Source organism: Ochotona princeps, chromosome 10, assembly GCF_030435755.1.
Source record: "Ochotona princeps isolate mOchPri1 chromosome 10, mOchPri1.hap1, whole genome shotgun sequence".
Taxonomy (NCBI): Eukaryota; Metazoa; Chordata; class Mammalia; order Lagomorpha; family Ochotonidae; genus Ochotona; species Ochotona princeps.
In genome coordinates, this window is record NC_080841.1 from 65863968 (window position 1) to 65880325 (window position 16358).

A 16358-nucleotide genomic window follows, 5' to 3' on the forward strand; every position below is an offset into this window, starting at 1 on the left:
GAAGCTGGACGAACTGCAATCCTTTTAAAAGAAACAAGGAACTAGGCATGTGTATAATCTATTTCCTCATCCTAACAGTTAAGAAGGTTGGATAAATCCACAGGCTAAGTTTGTGAACAACATAAAACTTAGTTCCAAAATACCTTACAGCAATATAATACTGTAGGCCCTTAGTAAAATGCAATCTTTAACATACAGGAAACGTTAGTTTTGCAAAACACAGAGTAGAAGGCCCAGCGCAATGGCCTAGTGGCCAAATCTTCACCTTCAGGTGCCAAGATCCCATGTGGGCACTGGTTTCTGTCCCGGCTACTCCATTCCCTTCTAGTTCCCTGCTTGTGGCTGTGGAAGAAGGCCCAAGGCGGGAGACCCAGAGGAAGCTCCTGGCTCCTGTTTTTGGATCGGCTCAGTACCAGCCATTGCGGCCACTGGGGGAAAGAACCAGAAGATGGACGCTCTTTCTGTTTCTCCTTCTTTCTATAAATCTGCTTTTCCAATGAAAAATAAATAAATCTGGGCCCAGCGTGGTAGCCTAGTTAGTGGCAAGCTCAAGTCCTTGCCTTGTACACACTACAATCCAATATGGGTGCCAGTTTGTGTCCTGAATGCTCCACTTCCCATCCAGCTCCCTGCTTGAGGCCTGGGAAAGCAGCTGAGGATAGCCCAAGGCCTTGGGATGCTGTACCAACAAGGGAAACTGTAGGACATTGTGAATCTTTCGCCATGCAAAACCAGAGCTAGCAGCAATTCCTCCTGAAGGCACCAGGAGCAGCTGGTATGGAGATGAATGAAAGGAAACCTCCTGGTTCACAGGTTTAGATAAAAGACCTGCTAGGTAAACAAGCTGTGTATTGGGAGACTGTCCCTTACTGCTGAAACGTAAATGGCTCGAGCCCCTGCTCCCTGAACGCCTACACCAACAACCTTCTTTTAAAAATCTGATGCTGTTAATAAACTGTGGCTATTGATCATCAGTCGGTAGTGCACACGTGTTTTTATGTTAATCTCTGGCACCGTGCACCAAGTCCATCGCTGCAGGACAGCCAACAGGAAACCCGGAAGAAGCTCCTGGCTCCTGGCTTCGGATCTGCTTAGCACCAGACACTTGGGGTGTGGACCAGCAGATGTAGGATCTTTCTGTCTTTTCTGTCTCTCCTCCCTGTAAATCTGATTTTTCAATAAAAATAAATCTTATTAAAAATGAAAGAAATATATTTTTATTTAAAAAAAAAACTATAGAATTCTGAGATATCTCCAAGACTCCATGCTCAAATACATACCATATTTGGAGGCAGAACCTGTTAATATGATGAAATACATCTGCTGTGATTACTATTTACTATAGGGTGAAAGGAATTTTGCAGATGTGATTATGATCCCTAATCAATAACTGAGTTAATCTAAACTCTATCTGTCCCAGTGGCAAGCAGTGGACCTAACTAAGTGGACCCGTGCAAAGAGTCCAGGCCTTCTCAGAAGTTGGAGAATCAGAACAGTAGAAGCGCTCTCACCAGCCTGCAAGAAAGAAAACTGTCATGTAGTTAGTCAAAGGCTTCTCTGGAGGGACCAGCAGGACCCCAGCACAGCCAGTGGTGCTCACATCAGTCCTTCTGCAACAGCTGGTAGGACAGTGGAGGCTTCAGTCACACCAACAGAGAAACGGAATCTTCAAAATAGCAAGGAGCTCAGAGGAGGAGTGAAAGCCTCGGTGGAGGCCAGATCAGCAACTTCACCTCAGCCTGCTAGGCCCTGAGAAAAGGAATACAGAAACCCTGACCAGGAAACCATGAGATAACCAATCCCTACTGTTTTAAAGCCATTAAGTCTGTACAAGTTTGCTACAGGGAAAAACAAAATCAAATAAATATTCTAGATTTCAAATATCTAGATATACATGTTATAACTAAGTTCTCTAAATATAAGTTTAGCTTCTCTAAATATAAGTTTAGGACTCCAGGGGCCAGCGCTGAATTCTGATACAGTGGGTTAATCCCCACCCTGTGGGGGGGGCCAGTCCCGGCGGCTCCACTTCCCATCCAGTTCTCAGCTTATGGCCTGGAAAAGCAATGGAAAACAGTCCAAGTCCTTGGGACCCTGCACCTGCGTGGCAGACCAGAAGAGGTTCTTGGCTCCCTGCTTCAGATCAGATCAGATCAGCTTTGGCCGTTGTGACCATTTGGGAAGTGAAACAGCAGCTATAAAATCTCTCTCGTAAAGCCTGCCCTTCAGATAAAAATAATTTTTTTTTAAAAAAAGGACCTGATAAATGATAATCAAGGAGCCAACAGGCATAAAGTTAGTTCTAGCCAGTAAATAATTTGCAAGATCAGACATAAACATATAAATATCAATCAAAGTGCACAATCATAAAGTTGGAACATTTAAAGCATGGTACCTGTCAGAGAATGAACAAGTTCCGATGTCTCCACATCATATAGGTTTGCTGTTCTGTCCCAAGAGGCTGTCACTGCCTGCTTCCCTCCAACCAGCCAGTCAGCAGCTATGACCACACCCTGGTGGCTTTTGAGAGATGTCAGTGGAACTCGAATGGTAGGGCAGTCACTGGACACATCTCCATCAATATCAGGTTCATCTTTATCAGAGCACTCTATTTCATCTTCTCCAGATATTTGTTGCTAATGTTAAAAATAAAAAAAAAAGGTTCTGGGAATACTGAGATTTTTTTTCTGACATAACTACAATAATTTATCTTTCTAAGACTACTCTTTTATAACCCCCAGCAGTAACAGTACAGTATTTGGCACCAACTGGTACTCAATGAATCTTTTCCAACTTTATGACTTGGCTAAAACTCAAGGCTAAATTTAAAAAAGAAATTAAGGCTACCAAGACATCAAATGAACTATAGTTGATTTCCATTACCAATAAAGTGACAAAACACTGAAAAAATATTTTCAACATTTTAAGTTTTCACCATTTATTACTAGAAATGTAATATAAAACAAAAGGAATGCAATTAGAAGCCAATAATTTACCACAGTAAAAAAAGACATTAATTCTCTAATGCCTGTTTAAGATAACTTAAAATTCTATTGCTACAATTTTTTACAGTATCAATGGATTCTTCTGTCAAAAGCCAAGGATAATTAAAATTAACAGCATAGGCTTCAACTTTTCAAGAAAATTTTCCATTCATTCAACAAATATCAATCAAATGCTTATAATGTGTCAGGTCCCAGATAACAGAGGAGTGATAGGTGGTGCCTGTAATAGCTGTCAAACTTTCAGGTGGCAAGAATGCTGGAATTAAATATGACTGGCAAAATCCCTACCCAGAGAGTATTACTTCTAGCAAAGAAGAAAAACCACATATACAAACACATTCACCAGAATTAAGTATGGCAGTATACAGGATGGGTAAGTCATGGTCAACCATACATTATTAAATGTCACATGTACATAAACATGCATGGGAATGATATGTACATACCGTAAGAAATATGTCAGATATATTTATTTACACAATAAATATGTTATAAATATATATATAAGTAGTATATATTTATATACTTAAATAAATAAATATATTATATATATTTATACAAAACCAGTTGGTAATAAACACCAAGAAAGAAGAAAACATAAGTTAGGCTGCAGCTGCTTAATACTGAGGATCAGAACATGAGGAAACCCTGGAGAAAGGCACAAAACACAGAAGGGAACAGCCTCCCAAGCGAAGGAAGCAAGTACAAGGTGCCTGTGCACTAGACCAAGCCTGCCAGTTGTGTACTGGGCATAGTGCAAGGGGCTACACAGCTGTCAGAAGTGAAATGTGAGGTATCATCTGGGAAATAGCTTGCATAAAACCTGGTAGAAGATGGAAAGGATTCTGATTTTATACCATGATGAAAAATCAACAGCTTTTGCCAAGGATGTGATACAATTTGGTTTATGCTGAAGAAGAAAATGAAAGGAGGTCTTTAGTGATGTAATCAAGTTAAAATTACTCATGCCCTTATATAAGAAGCAATTAAGAGAGGAAAGATGAAATGAGCACCCAGGGTGAAGCTAGCTACAAGCCAAAGAAAGAGGTCTCAGAGAAACCAACCCTGCTAACACACAAGAATCTTGGATTTCCAGTCTCCAGGACTACAAGAACATAAATTTACTCGTTCGGCTGCCCAGCCTGTGATATTTTATCACTGTAGCCCCAGGAAACAATAGGTGGATATCAACAGAGTACAGAAATACACACAGGTAAGAGATTGCAAGTTGAATAGTGGTGGTAATGGAGGTGGGAGAAAAGGCAGAATTAAAGCATCCTCCATGTAACCGTCAGGACTTGCTGATAGGCCAACTTCCACACGGAATATGAGAAAAAGGAATTCACAATTTACAGCTCTATGGCCTAAACCACTCGCTGAATGATGCTCACATTTCCTAAGATGAGTAACATAAGCAGAAGCGCACAGAGGAGACATCCAGAACACAATTTTGAATATATTAGCTTGTGACATTTATGAGATATCCAAGCAGGGCATGATAAACAAGGCAGATGGCTACAAAAGTCAGAAAGTCAAAAAGTCAAAAAGGAGTCAAAGACAGTATGGAAATCTGGGGGTCACAAGCAACAGAAGGTCCTGAAAGTCTGAGTACTGAACAAGCAAGCATGCATGCAGGCAGGCAGCCAGCCAGGAGAGCAGATCCACATGCAAGACAGAAGGTAGAGTATCAGGAAGGTGAAGGCCTAAAGAGAAGAGAGGGTAGGTGTGAGAAGAGACTCACACAGGTGACTGGGGGAGCATCAGATATCCAGAAGTTTGGAGTGCAGGAGATCTAGACAATAATAGCAAAGATAAAGGAAGAAAACAATAGAAATAAGGTGTATGTAAAAGAGAGAGCAATGGTAATCAATTTAATTAAGGCACATAAAAAGTGGCTTGAAACTGGGTAGATAACATGGAGCGGATATTGAAGATCAAGACCCAGCAGAGGGGCAGGGACACAAAGCTGGCTGGAGAGAAGGTATCTTCGCAGGCAAAAGGGCACAGGTGACAATTGTTAAGATTGTCATCACAAGCAAGTCAATGAGGTGATGGATCTTAAGAAGCTGTGGGACAAATATGCGGTATCAGGAAGAACCTAAAAAGCGGACAGTTTGATGATGCAAGACAGAAGAAATCATTTCAGGAGCAACATCTATGAGGACAGAAGAGAGGACCTTCATGACAGGGGGCTAGGTTAGTCCTCATTAGCTGGTGCCATGAACATATGCCTCTGGAAGGGAGAAGGGAATGGAAGTTCTCTCCAACTGCTTCTACTGCAAACACTGCAGCTGGAAGGTTACAAAGAGGGTGGAGGAAGCAGGGTAAAGTGCAAAGACTGTGTTGCCATACAGGGCCTGCTAGCCATCAGAAGAGGTCACCAACTCATAGGGACAGTCAGCAGGGTGCTCACAGCTTAGGTACAGGAAAGGTACAGCAGGAAAGAGATTCAACCAGTTGAGGTTTCAACAGGGATAAATGATTTACAACCTAATGACAAAGTAAAACATAAACAATGATTGTCCAAGGACTTATAGCCAGTTCAGATTATCCTAAATGGTACATAGAACTGCAGAATGCTTTATCGTTAAGGGACCAACACATGAAGGAACACGATCTGGGAGCTGGCTTGAGAAGGAGACAACATAGAAAAAGAAGAGAAAGGGAGAATTTGATGAGTGCATGACTGTATCAGCAGTTCAGCCTGGGATGGAGTAGGGAAGAAAGTAATGAAAAATAAAGCTAGAAAAGTTGGCAATGGGTATATGGCACAGCAGGTGCCTATGGCACCAGCATCCCATACAGGTGTTGGTTCAAATCCCAGATGCTCCATTTCCCAGTCTACTAACCACTAATGTACCTGGAAAAGAACTGGAAGATGGCCCAAGTTGCTTGACCCCTGCACATACATGGGAGATCTAAAGAAGTTCCAGATTCCTGGGCTTCAGCATGGCCATTGCAGCCACTGGGAATTTAACCAGCAGATGGAAGATCTCTTTCTCTTTCTCTGTATATGTATGTAACAGACTTTCCAGTAAATAAATAAACCTTGAAAAAACAAAAAGACTGGCAAAGACAGCTCAAATCAGGGTACTCAGAGTAGGCTGTGCAAAGCAACGAAAGGAAAGTGCTTTAGAATTTATCTGGAAGGCAAAAGGAACCACTAAAATGATGCATGTGTATCCTAGCAAATGACTCCTGATGGAGTAAGAGAAAGCGACTACATGGGCAACCAGACCTGATGCAGGGAACCTGGTTATGATGTGACTGCAGTGACCTTGATCTGGCTAAGAGAAGATGGAGAACAGTAAAGCAGTGAGAAAACCCTTTCCATCTACCGAAAAATGAGCTTTGCTCCCAACACATGATGCTCAAGGTATAAACAACCTCTGACAGGTAGCTACATCTACACTGAGAGGAACTCTACATTCTGCACAAGTATCGATGGAAAAGCACAGTGGTGGTCCTGGGCCTGATTCTTAACCCTGGCACACGCTTGGAGCTCAGAATGGACCGTTTCTCAGATCCCAGGGCTGCTCCTGAAGAATCCTATTCCCTTATACCTGTGCTGCTCTCTGGGCAGGCAGAAAGGGCACAATTCCAGAGTTCCATGGTCTGGAGTCTTGATGAACAGGTACATGAGTGGTTAGCCAGGGCTAAAGCTGTAAGGGTGCAAGTTCTGATATCTGACACTATGTCTTGTGTCCAACATTCTAGCTGATGACCCCAAGAGCACCCTGTGGGGTGTTCAATGGAGACCTCTGGTTTGGCGGTGCAGAAATGGTATCATGAAGTCGGAGGTAAGTAGATGATCATAATCTAAGATTTCATGGATGAAAGACTAAATGTGGGCGGTGCAAGATAAAAGGATGTGTCTAAGACAATTCCAAGCTTTCTCACACTTTTATTAATTGTTGTAGTCCTAACACAGCAGTAAACCCAATAGGCTCTTCATTAAATGTTACTGATAGAAATAAAACAGCTAGGCATAAAAACAGAGCTACTTCCTCACAAAGGAAACATCTAAGGGGTTTAGGATTAAGACTGCTCAGGCCTTGCCTGGTAACCTAGTAGCTTAAAGTCCTCGCCTTGCACATGCTAGGATCCCATACAGGCACTGGTTCTAATCCCGGCAGGTCCGCTTCCCATCCAGATCCTTGCTTGTGGCCTGGGAAAGCAGTCGAGGACGGCCCAAAGCCTTGGGACCCTGTACCCGCATGGGAGAACAAGAGGAAGATCCTGGCTCCTGGTTTTGGATTGGCTCAGTTCTGGCCATTGCAGCTACTTTGGGAAGTGAATCATCAAACGGAAGATCTTCTTCTCTATTTCTCCTCCTCTCTGTATACCTTACTTTCCAATAAATAATAATAATTACAATAATAATAAGACTGCGTGCTTGATCTGGAGAGGGAATGTGTGTTTGTGGGGGTAGTGGGAAGAGGATAATCTGCTGAGGACTTGGAAGAGAACCCGGAGCTCCTGATTCAGGCTCTATGTTCCAAAAGGTGAAACAAACTCAGGACTTTACAGAGGTATTAAAGGAATTTCACAGTGTAAACTATGGAAAGTCCTATACTAAAAAATATGTATACACTCTGGCCTTAATTCTACAAATGCAGGAGCTTAATAAGAAGTTATTTGTATGTATTTTTACCACCTTAAAGATAATCCATTTAATTTTAATTGTTTTTACTGACAACATTTAATAGATCATACAAGAATTGCCATTTTAATACTATGAACATTCTGCTGAGTACTAGCAGTCTGCCAATAAAAGAATTACTGCACCAATGTCATACCCAATGTAGCAACAGCCACTAGCAGCCACTTTGCTTCCAATCTTCACTTTTAAATGGAAAAATTAACACTACTACTTAAATGAATGACTCAATATCACACAGTATATGACAGTTATTTAGTTGGTAATCTAAATCCATTTCCATCATACCGCCCAAATACTTCTCCAGTAACACATTGTGGATGTCAAATAAAACTCACTCATGCAACTAAGAAAGAAAACATCTGCTGGAAAGTTTACTAATTCAAGACTTTAGCGGATTCAAGTTTATTTTAAAGCCTAGGATTGGAACTGCTAAGCAACTCTGAGCCAAGACAGGCAAAGCAAAACTTATAAAATGCATCTCCCTCTATCCAGGATGAATTATTTGTATTCAGCGATAATTAAAGATGTATGGCATCTATTCCCTGGCAGAGCAAGTCACAGCAAATAATTTTTACTGTTTTTTGATACAACTTAGTGCTCACTGAACCTATTAGGGCTCCAGGATACAAGAATTAACCTACAACCAAATCACAGCAAATAACACAGGCTCACTGTTAATTCAGGATGACCTCCCTAACCCCGCAACATGACCCCCAAAATCCAGTGGTGATAATGAAAAGTTCCTATGGCCAATGCTAGAAAAGTAATAAAGAAGAAAATTCAGTTAGCTTAATATTTCAGTCAACTATTCAGTGTTTTTAACTACAGCACAATATTTTTCCACCTCCAAAAACTATTTGTTTGGGCCGGTGCGATGGCAAAGTAGTCCTCTGCCTGCAGCACTGGCACCCCATCAGGATACCAGTTCACATCCCAGGAGTCCCATCTTTCACCCAGCTCCCTGCTTGTGACCTGGGAAAGCAGCAGAGGACGGCCCAAAGCCTTGGGACACTGCACCCGTGTGGGAGACCAAGAAGAGACTGCTGGTTTCAAATCAGCTGAGCTCCGGCCATTGTAGCCACCAGGGGAGTAAATTAGCAGATGGAAGATCTTTCTCTATGTCTCTTCTCCTCTCTGTAAATCTGCATTTCCAACAAAACTAAATAAATCTTTTTTAGAAATTATAATACACACACATAAAAATTATGCCATAACTGTCAAATAAAAATCTCCAAGAGGTAAATGTCTAATATTAAATAATAAAGCACTATGAAACAAAGATAAAACCTAAAGGAATGAATGATGTTGAATATTTATGGAAAGGAAGATGCTTAATATTTACAGAAAGGAAAAGAAGATGCTTAATATTCATGCAAAGGAAGGCTAAAGCTAAAATATACACATATATATAAGATCTTATCTTAGCCAGCTTAGGCTGGCATAATACCACAGACCAAGTAGCTTAAACAACAGAAATTTATTCTTTCAAGGTCTTTAAAGACAGAATAGAAGTCCATGATGAAAGTCTCAACCAATTTAGCTTCTGGTAAGTATGCTTCCTGGCTGGTTCTTATGTGACAGGGACAGAAAGGGCAAACACATCCAGACATCTCTTCTTCTATGCACTCTAACCCAATGCGATCAAGGTCCCATCTTTCTGATTTTTGAATCAAATCTTTTTTATTTTAATTATGAATTTGGGGGGCATTCCTTGGTCCTCCAAAATCACGCCTTTGCATAGCAAAATACAGGAGTATTCAGACAGTTCATGGAAAATAAATAACAAAAAAACTATACATGGATTTCAAAGTTTCATACCAAAATAAATGTTATCTTTTAATCTTACTTTACCATGAACTTTTTGAAGCATCCTCATACATTCCATCCCAAAAGTCACAAAAGTCTTAACTCATTCCAACACCAACCCCAGTTGATAAAATCCAAAGTCTCAAAAAATATCACTAAATCCAGTGTATGGAATAATCCCAGATGTAAAACTCATTCTAGGCCCCCCAAAAAAGAGCCTCTTGGCACTACAGTGACCGTATAAACAACTTATGTTTCCAAACTATGACTGGACAGGCAATAACAGACAATTCCCACTCAAGCAGCAAAAAAAAAAGAGAGAATAGGTGACAGGTATCAAGCCAACTCAAAATCTTAATGATGCAAACTAACCTTTTGTTATCAAAGTTTGAGAATAATTCCCTTTGGCCCAAATGCTCTACTCTCCAGACCCTAATACCTGGCTAGACACTACCATCCCTAAGGTTCTGGGCTAAGACACTCTGACTCCTTGCAATCAAACAAGCTTCATCCTTCTAACCAGAAGAGCAGCCAATCCTGCCTGCTATGGTGGTAGTGTTAGCCCTGCTAATATATGAATCATTTGCAGGGTCCTATCTCTCCTCTTTAAAGAATGTCACTTAGTCATAGCCAGAGAGCTCTATTTTCCAAAGCTGAGGAATCCCAGCAGTCTGATAGTCTTCCTTCCTTTCAATCCATTTTCTGTCTCCTCCCACAGCTGGAGGTATAACCCCATCTCTACTCCTGGCTTCTACTAAGGTAGCTGGTTCAATTCATGGTTCATACCTACACTAACCTCCTTAAGAAATGCTTGATCAGCTATATCCTTAGTGTTCTCTTCAGAATAAGCTTTATCATTTTTTGCAATATGAATAGGGTGAGAATTTCCCAAATCTTCAAGTTGTTATTCTTAACAATTTATTTCTCTCCCTTTTGAATTTATGAGAAGTCAGGCCACAGCTTCAACGTTTTCCTTTGAAATCTTCTCAGCTAAATAACCAAGGTCACTGCTTGCAATTTCTACCTCTTCTAAAACAGAACAGAGTTCACCTACACTTTCTACCACTTCTGCTAACAAGAATGGACTTCCCTCCAGAGTTCATTTCTTCATTTCCTTAAGACACCAAACTAGAACAATCTTTAACACCCACATGTTCTACCCACATTCTCTTCATTATGCTACAGGTATAGCTGTAAGATAACAGAAGCTTTCTCTCTAAATTTCCTTTAATCTGGCTTTACTACAATCGTTCTTATTAACAATACATTCATAGTACTCTGAGACTTTCCTGTCGCAAACCTCAAAACGCCTCCAATTTCTACCCAATACCTCATTCCAAAGCCATTTCCACATTTTTTTGTGTTGCTTACATCAACACCTTTCAGTACCTAAATCCATCCTAGTCAATTTGGGTTGTCATAACAAACTACCATAGACTGGGCTACTGAAAAACACCAGAATGTACTTTCTCCCAGTGCAGGTCAGACACCCAAGATCAAGGTTCCTAACAACTGAGCTGCTCATGAGCTCTTCTCTGGCCTGGAATTGGCCTCCCTCTCACTTTGTCCTCACATGGCTACTGGAGAGAGAACAGGAACTGAGGGGACGAGAGAGTAGCAGAGGAAGGACAAATTCTCTGATAGCTTTTTTTTTTTAATAAACAGTCTGTTATGGATGGTTGATTAATGAAATCTTATTACACAAGGTACAGATAAGTATGAAGCGAGCTCTCTGCTATCTTTGATTAGGACACTAATTCCACTGGATCAGGGACATATGCTCACGACCTTGTTTAACCCTAACTGCTTCCTTCCAGGCCCCATCTCCAAATACAGAAACACTGGGATTTAATGTTTTAAAGTATGAATTGATGACAGAATACAAACAAGTCAGTCTTTAGCAGAAATAAATTTATTCTAAAATTTGCAAATATCCAGAATCCTGCAAGCTTAGCCCATGTTGAGTTTCCAGGGTAATTAAATGTGCTTACACTAGGGTCGGCAATAGGCTGAGGTGTTGGCAGCTGTACCACATATCTCCAAATATGAGCAGTCTGATCTCCAGAAGCTGAAGAGAGAAATCAGAGGAAAATTACCCAACGTGCATACTACGCATACAATGCATTCCTTGCTATGGTCTGGCTAAGCAGCATCAATAAGACTTTGTAAACATAATGGTCAGTTAGTAAAATATGCTGTATTAAAACAGCTATTTTTTAAAACTGCCTGATGCTAAAGAGAATAGAGTAAATGTACAAAATTAAGATATTTATGTGTAATAGTATTTCCCCTTTCATTTCAGGCTAAAAATTATGCAGGTACAGAGAAAATTTACAAACAGGAAGTTTTATTTTTTACCTACCTAAACTAAATAAATGAAAATTCTTTCACAACTTTAACATGGATATAACCTTACAATTTTGCCAGAACCTATTAAGTGGGATCTATCTGTGCTGCCTTCTTGGTTCTCTCTGTTCACCAATCAAAGGTGATAACAAAATGTCTTAACTCAGAAATGGAAAGACAAAGGGAAGCATGACAGGGCCTCAGGTATAACACAATGGTCATGTCTCACCCTCACAGGTTCCCTAAAGAAGTCAATAGTTGTTGATGTTGGTACACTTCTTAAGAAAGATAGGAATTGGGCTTGGCAGCGTGGCCTAGTGGCTAAGGTCCTTGCCTTGATCCCATATGGTTGCTGGTTCTAATCCCGGCAGCCCCACTTCCTCTCTATCTCTCCTCCTCTCAGTATATCTGACTTTGTAATAAAAGTAAAAATAAAAAAAATAAAAAAAAAAAAACAAAAAAAAAAAAGAAAGATAGGAATTTATTGCTCTGAATTAACCAATTTCTCTCCAAATCAACATAAGATCCAGCAACTAGTCTCTCTCTTCTTTTTCTTGTATTCCCAGTTATAATCTATTTCAAAGTTTCTCTTAGTTACATTTTTAAAATGCTTCATGGTTTCTGCCCTCCTTTGGTTTGAATGTGGACAAATTCAACTGCCACTGTTGAATTAGAAAATAATCCATCAATTTAATAAGATTCACATGTTTTGCCTACTTTAATCTTCAAATATTTACTTAAGCATAAATTAACTGGTAATGTTCTAGGCCTGTTAAAATAACTCTCAGGTTATCCTACCCACCATACTGCTCTCATATATAAAAATTATCTGACCAAAAATTCTCTGTATATCACACATTGAAAGTACTTTTGGTTGAGCTCCTTGCTTAAACAATTCCACCTGCACAAAACACTGAATTATCAATTTTCTTCCCTTATCCTAACAAGCTGGCCCATATGCCAAGTCCAAGCAGCCACCCACTTTAATAAAGTTTACTAGTACAGAGCTACTTCTTTCATTTCCCATTCTCCGCTTCCCTACCATAGTGTAACACCAGAACTGTGTGGTGACAGAAACGATATGGCCCACAAAGATGAAACTATTAATTATCTAATCCTTTACAGAAAGAGTTTGCTAAGCTCTGGTCTACTGAAAGTCTATATTTCCCTTTCAAGAATATCACCAACTTTCCCAAACCACCACAGAACCAGCCACAGTGGTATGGCAATTTTATAGGCCAGATCCTCAGTACAATGAGGCTACCCTTTAGAAGCAATAAAGAAGGTCTGTTTGTAAAACTACAAGATAAAATTGTGTCATAAGCTATTATTGCTTATACAAGTTATTTGGAAAGGCATGAAAATGCTAACTTTAACAAACTGTTTTATTTCAATATTATTTTTTATTCATTTCAGATGTAGGTAATCAAAGAACTGTATTATAATCCACTGTGAACTATCACAGGCAATAACAAAATGCTTAAAGATTTCAACAACATACATTTTGATTTCATCATAATTCAACTTAATCTAACTGCCAATTCACTGTTGGTTTTAAAAAATACTACTCTCTATTCATTTCTGACTTAACTCATAAAATGCCTTAAAAAGGTTACCTAACTTTCCTAAAAGCCACAGATAATTCTGATGCTACTGGTAAAGAAGTATTTAGAATTGTTTTAAGACTACCAATAATTTTGTTCAGTAAAGAAAAAAATCAACATACCAGTGAGAGCCAACTGCTCTGAGGGATGAAATTTTATAGAATTTACTGCAAAATAAAAATATTACAAAGACAGGTTTAAAGTAACAAAAACATGTTATTAATATTTATTAGTTATCACATACATTACAAAGTCAAAAATGAAAAGAACTATGATAGTTCAATATTAGATCCTCCCATTCAATTAAACTATGGATAAAGGCTTAAGTTAGAAGTACAATAAAAATAACTGAAGTATAAATTAACACATTGTTAAATTATAAGACAAACAGAAAAAATATATTAATCATCTTTCTACAATCATTTAAAGTTAAAAATAAATCAGGATTTAAAAAGCAAACGTAAAAAAAGGAAGAAAACGTAACTGCAACAACAAGCAAGGACAAGTGATGGTGTGAACGTTGCTTTTATTGGCTACCCAATTGGTCACAAGCCCACCCACTCTTCCTTCCCAGAAATCTCAATCTTTCCTATGTCCAGTAGAAACCCCAGCCCGGGAGATGAACTGGAACTGGGCTGGTCAAGCTATTTTTACCTTCCCATTTCATTACCCAGATGTGTCAATGAGAGAAAACGAGGAATGTAGGAAAGGTTATCTAAGTTCTCATACTCCTTTTTAATTTTTAAACACTTGTTTATTTGAAGGGCAGAGATACAAATAGACAGAGGGAGACAAAGAGATCTTCCATTTACTGGCACATTTCCCAAATGACCACAGCAGCCAGGTACCAGCTAGGTCGAAGCCAGAAGCCAGGAACGCCATCTGCGTCTCCAACATGGGTGTCAGGGGCCCAAGCACGTGGGCCACCTTCCACAGCTTTCCCAAGCACACTGACTTTCAGAAGCAGAGTAGCTGGGTCTCAAACTAGTACACTGACGTGGGTCGTGGCACAGCAAGAAACAGCTTAAGCATGACAAACTCAACACTCATTCTTGTCCAGCATCTCATCCTCCCATGTTTTCCTACTTTTACTGCATCTGGGATAACATAATGTGTGCTCAACATGACAGTAAGCATGAGCACATAAACAGCCACACACAGCTTGGCGGGACGGTCCACATACTAACCTGATCATGAGTCCACCCTACCCACTTAGGATTCAAACAGGACTGTCAGTCAGTCTGACACAGGAGGTGAGTTCAAGTCACTCTAGCAAATTCCAAACCTCCTTCCATACCTTTAAAAGAAAATGTATGCTCCCTATAGAGAACATACAGAAAATTTTACCCAGCTAAAGTAAGTTCTCTTTTAATGAAATTTAGTTAGCTACTTAGCATTTTTCTGCAGAACTAAATGAAAAATGTTAGATGTTCTTTTATTAGTAACATCAAAATACAGATAACTAAGGAAAAATTGGTGAAATTATATATACCTGTTAAGCAATAAGTAATGATAAAAATGAACTACTTTTACTACTAAAAGACAATATTACTGCCTCAATTTCATTTAAAATTTTGGCAAGAAGAATAAATAAAACAACAATCCCTTAAGAGGATCAGGAAGAGCAACTGCAAATCTCATGATTTGTATTTTCTCAGAGGACAGCAGAGACAATCTGTTGGTATTCTATTGGGTATTTTATTCAGAGGATCCCCGAGGGAAAGGGAAAGAAAAAAGGATATACTATCAAGACTATCTTTTTAGTGAGTTTTATTGACTACAGAAATTTCAGTTACTTTAACTATTCCCTTGGTTTCCATAAATTTAGTTAGCAATCAAAACATCTCTCATCATAAAAATGCAAATGAAGTTCTGAGTACATAAGGCAGGGATAAAAACAATACAAAAATGGTGCTGGAAACAGGAGCATCTCTATTCTCTCTTGAAACTTCCATAAATGCAGGAGAATAGATACTAAATAAAATACTCACAAATCTACAACAGACATTGAGCAAAGTAACATCAACCAAATACTTGAAGCCAGAAAACTAGATGGGTGATGGTAAATAGTTAAGAGAACATGGAAAGGGGTACAATCAACCACAGTGAAGAAAGGAAATCGGACCAAAAAGAGCGAGACTCAAAAATATGAAGAAACTTCTTGCTAAGATCAAACCGCTTGTATGAGGACTCATTCAACTCTCCTACTGGATCAATTATAGAAACTGCATGTTACGGGGGCAACTCCTCCCTTGAAACCCTCTCCTGCTTGCTGAAGCAGGAGGCTTCTCACTTCAATAAAATCTTGTTTTGCTCACTGTCCACATTTGCATGGAAATTCTTCTTTGAAGTGAGACAAGAACCAAGACGACCATCATCATCCAGTCACACTACTAAGGTCAGCAAGGGACCAGGAAGCAGCGCTGGTTAAGCTCACAACTCCCCAGCTTGCCTCTCCCAGCACACAGAGCTCAAGCTGGAAGCCAAGTACACAGTTTGGGACTTGCCATATGCTCAACAGACAAAAAGGCAGTAATAGGAGCTTAGTCACCAAGGGATAGCCAGGAGCTGAGGAGCTCCCATCCCTCAGAAAACGCAGCAATGAAGTGAGCCAGGCACAGTACTGTGGGCAGAAGAGAAAGGGAACAAAAACCATACAAAGAGCAGCTTCCAAGAGCCAAAAAGCTGAGAACACTACAAGATATACTGAAAGTTCACAGCCTATGAGGTAAATCCTTAAAGGACAACACCCTTGGCACTAGAATGCTAATGCTGAAACATCTGTATGTACCGTCAGACAAGATCATGCGGCAACTCAAATTCACAGTGCACTAGGCACAATCAGAGCCTAGGAAGTACAAAGAAACATTCTGGAAACTGCTCTCAAAGCACCTGCTGATACTGTGTACTCTAAGCAACTCCATTTTAACACGT

General features: G+C 39.7%; 1 protein-coding gene across 3 annotated transcripts in view; it reads right to left on the reverse strand.

Annotated features, from left to right (window-relative positions):
- Window positions 1-16358, reverse strand: part of WDR37 (WD repeat domain 37) — a 79033-nt gene that overhangs the window by 23862 nt on the left and 38813 nt on the right. For all 3 annotated transcript variants that reach the window (XM_058669540.1, XM_058669542.1, XM_058669539.1), the window contains exons 8-10: window positions 13547-13591; window positions 11466-11542; window positions 2396-2636 (exon numbers count right to left, since the gene is read on the reverse strand). In XM_058669540.1, the coding sequence (XP_058525523.1) occupies window positions 2396-2636; window positions 11466-11542; window positions 13547-13591 (363 nt within the window). The remainder of the gene's footprint in view (window positions 1-2395; window positions 2637-11465; window positions 11543-13546; window positions 13592-16358) is intronic.